This window comes from Ictalurus furcatus, chromosome 16 (genome assembly GCF_023375685.1).
Source record: "Ictalurus furcatus strain D&B chromosome 16, Billie_1.0, whole genome shotgun sequence".
Lineage (NCBI taxonomy): Eukaryota > Metazoa > Chordata > Actinopteri > Siluriformes > Ictaluridae > Ictalurus > Ictalurus furcatus.
In genome coordinates this window covers 11,116,209-11,127,004 of record NC_071270.1, presented here as the reverse complement: position 1 = coordinate 11,127,004, position 10,796 = coordinate 11,116,209, and the positions used below count along the sequence as shown (strand labels likewise).

At 35.5% G+C, this 10,796-nt stretch overlaps 1 protein-coding gene across 3 annotated transcripts in view; it reads right to left on the bottom strand.

The window, feature by feature from the left end:
• Window positions 1-1,514: 1,514 nt before the first annotated feature.
• trim3b (tripartite motif containing 3b) overlaps window positions 1,515-10,796 on the bottom strand; it is a 43,189-nt gene continuing 33,907 nt past the window's right edge. For 2 of the 3 annotated variants that reach the window (XM_053644616.1, XM_053644615.1), the window contains 5 exons: window positions 8,795-8,963; window positions 5,917-5,976; window positions 5,454-5,524; window positions 5,139-5,279; window positions 1,515-2,565 (listed from right to left, as the gene is read on the bottom strand). In XM_053644616.1, the coding sequence (XP_053500591.1) occupies window positions 2,413-2,565; window positions 5,139-5,279; window positions 5,454-5,524; window positions 5,917-5,976; window positions 8,795-8,963 (594 nt within the window). In that variant the 3' untranslated portion in view covers window positions 1,515-2,412. The remainder of the gene's footprint in view (window positions 2,566-5,138; window positions 5,280-5,453; window positions 5,525-5,916; window positions 5,977-8,794; window positions 8,964-10,796) is intronic. The other variant, XM_053644617.1, reaches the window with a different exon arrangement.

Here is a 10,796-nt window from a genome sequence, read left to right as displayed (position 1 = left end):
AAGAACGCTACAATTCATAGAAGCCATTCCCATAAAGCATTGCAGGCAAACATCAGCCTTAGCACTGAGAAATAATTGAGAATAGTGAGTTGATTTACACAATTTGCAATAGGTCAGGAAATAAAGTGTAAAAATTAAGCTACAGTATCAGCAGCATGTTTAGTGGCCCTCTGTGTTCCGTGTCCAATTGAACCAAATATGATGACGTGTCAATGTCTCAAACACGTTCTTGTACACTGTTGTAAAACATTTCAGGTGCTTAAACTTCAAAATAAATGTTCACCTGTCTAAACGCAACTTGAAGAGAACATTTGTTTCAACTCAGAATGTTGTTTTAACAAATCAGGATAATGGATTACTTTACGTTTAAATTTTGAAAACTTATGAACTTGAGTTCAATATCCAAAACTTATGACAATTGGAGTTAAAGAGAAGAAACAAGTTCACATAGTGCAATGGGGCTGTCCTGTTTTATAGTGTAAGATTTTTAAAACTTGTGATTGAATCTAAGGAATGGAATACTCGTCACACACACCCACACAAATTTGGGGACCTGCCTGAAGGATTCTAAGGACTTGAAGCCTGATCGTCATGGAAAACACACAAGCGTACAGAGCAGCATGTCCTCACTACTGAACCACTGCTCTGAGACGACTGACATGTCACAGAAATACTTTTCATTTACAGTTATTAGATGTAACAAAACTGATTAAAAATAAAAAAAAAATGAAAAAAAAGTCAACAGTGCTGGTACAGCCTCAACGTGCATAACTTTCCCAGCATTTAACTGCAGTCCAGAAACGGATAAAATGTTCATTAAGCAACAGCTACACACAAAATGCTTTCACAAGACACTTCCTTTAACTCACACACACTCGATATGACTGTAATGAGTGTAAGTGGTAAAAATAATGAACTTCTTTTATGCCCTAAACAGCACCTTATACCTCAAGACAAATGAATGAGGCTCTGAAAAGTGAACAGAAAAATGTATAAAACAAAACAAAAAAAATGACATTACTGAAAGCTTTGGCTGGTGAGAATTATGTGGATTATGTATAGAGAACTGTACAAAACATCAAATAAATAAAAACAATTAAATACTGATAAAAAGACGGCCTTTCCACTGCAACAGTATGCACTATAATGCACCAGCTGTATAAATGGAAATGATTATTTACAAAGATATTCTATATATAGGACTCAATATGTGCAAACACATTGCAATGTGATTAACGCAACATTTATCTGAACCCTGCTTTTTTTTTTTTTTAATCATCTCCTCAGTCACCAAGGTTCTTTTCTTTGTTACAGGACAACTCTAAACATAAAGTCGCATGATGAAATAGAAAAATAACTCTTGCTGTTAACACAGTACTCACTCGATTACTTTGAGCACCTGTACAGCTGAAGCATAAGACCAGATCAGAACATTAATCAGGGGATGACGAGAAGCCAAAGTGTGGTACATTTACAGATTACATATATATTCTCATACACACACACACACACACACTATGCGCATTGATACAAATACACAGGCATAAAAATCCACGACTGGTGTTTGCACTCAAAAGACAAAGTGTGAGTGTATTCTGAGAGAGACGGGAAGTAAATCTGTCAGAGGTTTTAGTTCTAATGTCTTTTTTTTTTAATCTAAGAAACTAGCAAATCTTCAGTAAGGTAACTGGATTTAAAAATGCAAGTGGATAATAAATAACAGATAATTCTGTGTAATTTGGTAATAGTGTTCATAATTATATAACGCATAATGCACCAGTATAATTTATTCCTTAATGACATTTAATTTAAGTATCCCCATTTATTATAAGTGCTAAATTATGAAAATCCCTGAAAAAAAATATATTTATGAATTTGAATTGCAGAATTTTCTAAATTAAGCTGCAGGACAGTGCATGCGCTTATGTACTTGTAAGTTCTGTAATTAGGTTGCAGTTAAATGTTTACATGTTATCGTGGAATTAATTATAGAACCTGTATTTTTAGGAGCCATTTTAAAATTTCTTTCTTTTTTTTTTTTTTTTTTTTTTTTTTTTTTTTTAACAAACATCTGTAGTTACCAAAGTGCAGAAATTATAACACTAGCTTTATGACTGCATGCCGTACACAAATTCTTCTCAATTTTACCAATTTCTTAATAAACCTAGAAGTGAATTATTGTACAATGTGTGCTTATTAGATCACTCTCCCACATCCACTCTAAACATTCATAAGGTCTAGGTCACAATTATAATAATAAAAAAAATAATAATTAAAAAAAGTATTATTTGGAGCACTGCACTGTGAAAGAATAATGCGCTTGTGCTTTCTGCTCAAACTATATAGTTTGGTTAAGGGGTTTGAGCTTAGCTGAACGTGCAAAACAGAAGGAGAGAGAAAGCAACTGGAGCACTACTGCAGGTAGCGATACACTTTAAAGCAGTGGTTCCCCGAGTCTGCAACAACCACGTGACCTTCAGACGTGAGCGCCAAACCCTGTGGCCCATACAGCGGGTCTGCGCTCGTGTTGATGTAGGATAGGAAAGAGCCCGAGCTGTCAAACACCTGAGAAAAGAAAGAAAGCGCACTTTGAAGTTGGAGTTAGGAAAATCACAACTGCCTATACTTTCATCACCATTTCTGCTAAAACATTTAGGGAGGAAAAAAAACATTAGTTACTTGTTGCTGCTGAACCAGCTCTGTAATCATTATTTTATTTAAGATTGTATTTATCCATGAATTCAGTGCACACCACATTGCATGCATTAGACTACATTATCAGCATGATGGCACACTTCATTTTTTAATCAAGAAAACGATTGGTCATAACTAATTACAACACAGTAGAACATTTTATCAATCAATAAGGAATAAAACACAGTGGGGCATGCTGTAGGAAAATAATAACAGCTGGTGCGATGTGTTACCACCCCAAAGTTGATTATATTCCCAAAACAGCAGATCCTGAATTGTTTTATTTCTCTTATAAACACAACAATTACAATATTTTATAAATTAAAGAATGACACAGTATACTTTTCAAATCTATTTAGAGCTACATTTAACATTGTGGAATGTCTGCAAGGCCAGTTAGTTCATGTTATCAGTTGTGATCTAGCAAATATTCTTCACCAGCCTGTCAGTTACCCTCTCTGAGTTAATTACAAATCATGCAGCTTGTCATGTTATGAAGAAACAAACTGCACAGTCTTCAGTCTTGAAAACTTTCATGTGTTGGAAAAAATGACAGTTACAACTTTATCTCTCTCTCTGTTACAAAGCACTGACACTGGAGACTCATTCCAAAAATACCTAATAAACATCACCTTACAAAAAACTACACCATAATAATTACATTTTATATCTACTTATCAAAAGTGCCTGCAATACAAGTCCCAGTGTAAGTTATAAATAGACAAACAATAACCTCTGGGTGGTTCAATACAGGTTGCTCGACCATTTTTTAATTTTCCTACATTTTTTGGAGCGATTACCTGTATGTACTGTCATTGCAAACAACCAGTTTTGTTTTTTTGCTTGGTTTAAATATGACTGCCATCTTTCTGTCATGGCATAGAACAAATTTTGGTTATACAGCTGCTTACAGAAACCTCAATATCTCGGCTCAGGATGGTCTTAGCTCCTTGGAACAAAAAACTGATCTTTAAAAGCACATTACAAGGTAAATGTACATTTATAAACATTTTGCACATTCTTGTTCCTTAGATTTAGAACTTAAGTCCAAATGTAATGCTCAACATTGCTCACCATTCCACTTCTAGGGTCAATTTATCATTGGAAGATTTAGAGTGTCAGTCTTAATTTCTTTTAGGTGGTATCTAGGTAAGTATAGTGTGCATGCAGAACATTTCAGGTTTGAAACGTATCTTTTTTATGTTTGCAATATTTAAAAAATTTCCCTCAATTTAGGGTTGAATATCTCTGGTGGGGGAGCAGATATGAATCTGCTCCCCCTAAACAGGTATTCTGTTACAGAGCTAGGGCCCTGGTCCCCCAACAAAGATATTCAACTCAAAAGTGAGGGGAATTTTTTAAAAATTGCACTCTCACACCCCACATTTAAAAAAAAAAAAAAAAAAAAAAAAAGTCCCAAACTTGGAATGTTCTGCATGCACACTATACTTACCTAGAGACCCCTAAGAGAAATTAAGACTGACACTCGAAACCTTCCCATTATAAATTAACCCTAAGAGTGGAATGGTGAGCAATCTTGAGCATTAGATTGTTCTAAGTCTAAGGAACAAAAATGTGCTAAATGTTTATAAATGTACATGCACTGTGTAATGTGCTCTAGAGATCCGTTTTTGTTCCAAGGAGCTTGAACCACCCTGAACAGAGATATTGAGGTTTCTGTGAACAGAGGTATAACCAAAATTTGTTGTGTGCCATGACACAAACATGGTTGTTGTAGTTAAACAAAGTAAAAAATAAAAAAATCCATGGTGGTTTTGCAATGCCAATATATAGAGATAATCACTAACAAAAATGAGAAAAATTTAAAAATGCTCAAGCAACCAACTTTACAATTATCGGACCACTTGAGATGGACTGATCCCTATTAGAACAACCTCATGTCAACGTGCAGTCAGCACTTCCGTCAGAAAATAGAAAATGATTCATTACAACTTTCATTGTAATTCAAAGAAGCATACTCATGCTGAGTATTCAGCAGCACAGGTGTATACTTTTTTTCTTTTAAATAAATTTTGATGTTTATAAATTCACCGTTCATGTGTGTGAATTCACTAAAGACAATAATTTTGTTGCTTTACCACATTATACCCAATTTTCCTAAAAATTAAGAAAATCTTCATTCAAATGTCGCTTGCTGATGTGCTGGAATTACAGCTCTGTGTTGCTTACATAACCAGAAAAGGATTTTCAGTGTGGTCAATTTACAGACTATTACAGAAATAGCACAATGGGATGGATTACACTGTAGAACTGTAGACAATGAGACACTATTATGTGCTTTTAGCCTTGAACTTTCATTCTAGAGCTCAACCCCTACATGTTTATCCAATGCTCTTTTTTAGGCACAACATTTTGAAGCCAATATGCAGTGTGAGATAGACAGATAGACAGAGAGAGAGAGAGAGAGAGAGAGAGCTTATTACCTGTATCCTGCTGTTACCCCAGTCTGCTACAATGATGTTCCCATTTGCATCAACAGCCACTCCTGTCGGGGCATTAAACTGCCCATTTCCTTCACCATGTGAGCCAAATTTAAAGAGGAACTCGCCATCTGCACTGAACACCTGAGTGAAGAGCAGAAATCTAACTAGCACATCAAAGCACAATCACCAATACACCCAACAGCTCCCTGAAAAGGTCATTACCATGCTGGTGTAGAATGTGTGCAATTTCTGGTCTTATGAATAAAAACATTTAAAAAAAAAAAAAAAAAAGTTAACTTATAAGCATAGCCTTACCTTAACTGAGTGGTTATGAAAGTCTGTAACTATGATTTCATTCTTGTTGTTGACAGCCACAAAGTGTGGACCTGAAAAGACACATGGAGTAACACAATAAGACACTAGACATGAGCTGCGTTGAGGTCATGTGATCTGACAGGAAAAAATTGTCCACCGAGTGATCAAGAATAAAGACCTAAATCAGAAGAGTTAATCAATGTAAGCACAACCATTATGATAAATTAAATTGCTACCTTAAATGATTCAGTGTTGTACTAACTTATACATTATAATAAATAACATAATAGAACATACTAAATTTGTGTTGATATACAGTATGATCAAAGGATTTGATTCAGATTAAAGCCAGGTATCAGAAACATGATGATTATACTCTGATCATAAATTTCAATTCAGATTTCAGTAGTTGGGGATGAAGGTTAGACACAACATGACACGTCGCACTGCGCTCCATACTTACTGAACCCAGGGCCAGATTTACTAAGCTTTTGCTCCTGTGCAAAGTTTGAACCACTTTTTTCTAAAAGGAATAAGGGACAAAACACAAAGGGTCAGGGGAAAAAAAGAGACTAAAAACAAGCAAGGGCATCTGCCAAAATATGACTGAACAAAGTGAGCAAAGTCCATAAAGCAGCTACATTTTCCTAAATTTTCACACACTAAAGGGGGCAGTAAGACATCCACATGCACTTTTAGTTAGGGTTAGGAAAACTGGACAATACAGTAAATGATGACACACAAAAAAGCACAATGAAAGGGGTTAGCTGAGTAAACTAAAGGTGGTTGCAAATGTTTTAGCTTTACATGTCCTCTCCATTAAATGGTTTGGCAGTTAAAGCAATCCAAAGACCATCTAATGATTGTGCTTAGGAATAGCATGAATATTTTTGAATAACAGAGCGAAGGGCAGAACAAAGGCACTTCTACATTCCTTTACACATTGGAACTGAAGCCTGGGTAAATCTGGCCATTAAAATGCTTCCTATATACAGTATTCAGTTAAACTCATTCTGCAACACGGTCATAAAATGGCCTGGGCCCGGCTTGTTGCTTTGTACCATAAAGCAGAGGTTCTCAACTTTTTGCAACTAAAGCCCAACCAAGCCTTCCTTATCATGTGCCCCCCCCACCCCCACCCCCCTCCCATTTGGAGGAGACCAGGTATAATGATTATCTATCTATCTATCTATCTATCTATACCTAATCTATAATCTATTTTTGATAGATAGATAGATAGATAGACAGATAGAGATTTTTTTTTTTTGCTTTTGTGGTTTTTTTTTACTTTTTTAATTACTTTTCATAACTTATGATTTTAAATAAATTTTATGAAACTACATAACGGACAGGTGTGGAACATGAATGATCAAAAATTTTTCTGAACACTATAACTACTTTGAACAAGAGAACTAGGCTGTAATAACGTGTACTGTTTTACATGTTGCATTACATTCATCTTGCGTTTTAAAAAATATTCACATACGAATGATGTAAATTGGGACGAAGGGCGCGTCTCGTTATCCATGACATTGTTAAATCTCAGGCTCTCAGATACTCACTGAACAGAGCAGACAGAGAGAGGTGAGAGTGCAGCGGGAAAGCAAGACCTCGCACTTGCAGGACAGTACTGGCGACATTTGGAAAGTTGATAAGGTTTGTCCAAAAAGTTGCTAGATTTGTCGCTAAGCGCTTTTTATTTTTTTGGCAAAAAAAGTTGCTAAAGGGGTCTGAAATGTGACTAAGTTAGGAACACTGGTCTGCACTGACAGCTAGATAAAAAGCAGCTAAGCTCTGCCTCTCCCCAGCAAAAAGAAAATACAGAGGGAGAGGGAACATGGGGGTTTTTCATTTATGCACATTCTATTTGAAAAGCAATAAAATACACCTAGTACCCAAATGATGCCCTATCTGAGTTTTTCTAGAAAAAAATTGCACCCCCCTGGTTGAGAACCACTTCCACAAAGGATTGTTGTTGTTTTGTTTTGTTTTTTTTTCTTTTGGATATACAAAAGTGATGTATAAGTATTCTCCCCCTTGAAATTTTCCACATTTCCACAGTGTTAGAACCTGGAACTGAAATGGACTTAATTGGGATTTTTCCCATTTGATTTACACAATATGTAAAATTTGATGGTGTCATTTTTTTATTATGACACAACGGTACTAAACAAAAAAAAAAAAGCACACATTTATTGGCCATTCAAAAACATTCAGGTTCTTGGTATTAAACTATTGCAGTGTTGAAAAAGACCAGCTTTCTGGCTTGTCCATGCTATGGTTGTCCTTTGAATACAGTAGCTTCTTCTATCGGAGCTTTGGATCGCAACATTTCCTTCAGAGTTACCCTTGGCCTCTTGGTTGCTTTTCTGACTACCTGCATCTTTACCCAGTCACTGATTTTTGATGAATGGCCCTAATGGATCTAATGATGCTCTGTAGGATGTTCAAAAGTTTGGGATATTTCTTTTTATAACCACACCACCCAATATTTTTTCCCGAAACTTCTCCCAGACCTGTTTCGATAGCTCATTGGTGTTCATGACACTTTTTGTTGTATTCAACACACTCTGGGGCCTTCCAGGAACAGGTGTATTTATATTAAGACACAACACTTTAACTGCATACAGGTTTCCTTTCAATCAATTATGTGTCCTCTGATAGCAACTGATTGCACTAGAACTAATTTAGGGATTTAAAAGCAAATAAATAAATAAATGAAACCTTTTACTTTTTCAAAGTAAACTGATTCCCCCCATTTCAACACAGTGGTGTTTGTGTACACTTGTGACATATAATCCATTTAATGTCCATATTGAACAATACAAAATGTGTTCAAAAGGGTTTATTTATCTTGAAATAAATTATACTGTAATTTATGAGAATTTGTCAAACAATGTCAAACTTGTCAATCTCCACCATTATCTGAGGAACACTTATACATACCACATAATTTAATTATTACATAATAATAATAATAATAATAATAATAATAATAATAATGTATTAAATTATTATTTAAGAATGAAAGGTTTTTGATTATATATAATGAATATACTTATTTGTTCTATATGGAATTTCCAGCTAGGCTTTAAAGAACATTTTCAATATGCTTCACAGTCTGTTTGTTCTGTGTAATGCTGGTGTTCAAAGCCAAACCACCGAGTGAAAACAGTGAATTAGGTTGGTTATTAGAAAACAAAGTCATCACAACACACATCACCAATCATTAAAAAAGCTGGTGTAAAAATCACACAAACACCTAATGCTAAGAACACAAACCTTATGTTAGACTGTAAAAACCTGGAAACCTGCTATTTGTAAATGTTTTTCATAAGTACCTGCAAACTGTCTGTCCAATGAGCCTCTTGCCCCAAACCTGGTGACCAGTTTTCCATTGGACTGGAAGATGAAGACGCAGCATGCCTTGTTATCGACGGCGATGATGTGACCATTACGATCCACTGTAATTCCCTTCGGCCCCATCAACCTCCCAGAACCGATTTTATTCTGAGCACAAAAAGTGGGAGGGAAAAGTCATGCAATATACAGTCATGTGAAAGAATAAGTACATCCCATGGAACTTGATGGCTTTTTGATATATTTGGACAAGCAAACATTTGATGATCTTTGAAACAGCTTCTATTAATAAGGTTGAGATACTTGAACAAAACCACTTAGGAAAATGAGCTGTTTCAATCAATTATTCAACAGAAATAACGATAGATGTGATATTCTTCTGTGGAAAAAGTAAGTACCCCCTTGGTCTCAGAAGCTTTTATTGCCCCCTTTAGCAGAAATAACTTCTTAGAGGTGTTTTGTATAATTGTCCACATGACTTGCGGGAATTTTTGACCTCTTTTCCATGCAATATTCTTTAAGTTGCAATATGGTTGAGGGTTTCTCACATGTACTGCCTGTTTCAAAACATGTCTGCTGTTACTGTGGCCAGAGCAGATTATTCCAAAAGACCTGGTCTTCACCTATATGCTCGTTGGCAAACTGTAGTCTTGCCCTATTGTTCTTTATGACAGCAAAGGCTTTTTCCTGGCATGCCTCCCATGCAGGTGAAATTTGTGCAATCTCTTTTTCATTGTAGAAGCATGCACTTTGACACCAACAGACTTACTAGCAGATCCTGTGATAAATTTTGGGGTTCTTGGAGACTTCTTTTTGCATCAGTTGGTCTGCTCTTTGGCTGAATTTGCTGGGATGGCCAGTTTGAAATCTGCGTTATTTGTAGATTATTTTCCTTACAGTGGAATGATGTGTTTTATTTAATTTGGAGATCTTTTTAAATCCCTCGTCAGACTCATAAGCATCCATAACCTTTTTTTCTGAAGGCCTTACAGAACTCTTTAGATCTTGGCATGAAGACACTACACACCTCGATAGCAAAGGGAACACCAGACACTAGATATGAGAGGGGTATAAATAAGACAGGTTTCACCTGCACTCCCTAAGCAGGTTCTAATCACTGGCACCCAATCTTGAATACCTGATTCTAATTTTATCGATTTGAAGTTGTGATAAATGTAGGAGTGTACTTACTTTTTTCATGTGACTGATCTGTTTTGTTGTTGGTTTTTTTTTGTTAATTTAAATTGTGAAAATTACTACAAAATATCAATTGTGTTTGCCCTTTGTCCAAATATCTCCCAGAAACCAACAATTTCCATGAAGTGTACTTATATTTTCACATCAGTGTATATACAGAATATACAGGAAACTGTCCCTCTCAGCCATGGTCATTGTTTTTTTGGCCACTATTTCACTCAGGAAGAGGGTGTGATATGGCGTGTGTGCTACTGTTCCACACATAATAGATCTGACAAACATAGACCTGTAATTGGTTGCAGCAAGGACATTTTGGCATTTATGGGGAAGAGAGTTTAAAAGAGTGAAAAGAGTTTAAAAATGGAAAAGAGTGAACCATTTAGCTCTGTAAATCAAAACACACATGGGGCTGAGTGTCCTATTTTTGCTATTCTTGTTTACTCCATGGTTATGTTTAGACTTGTGATATGTTTAGTCATTTGCGGATGTTTTGAATTACAGGTTAGGTAAAAATTTGTATTTGCATGCTAGTTTATTTTTAATCACAGAGCTCACACCCAAACGTATTCCTCTTCATTGTAAATCACATGGATGGACTGTTGATAAATATAACCTGGTTGATAAAAAAAAAGGAAATAAACTAACAATAGCCCTGTCTTCTGCTCATGCTTTGGTAGTATATTTATGCATAGTGTGACGTTTATGCCTTATGAGATAAGCATAAATAACTTTTTTTTTTTTTTTTTTTTAAATCAAATCTGTTATAATCCCATTGTACTACAGATC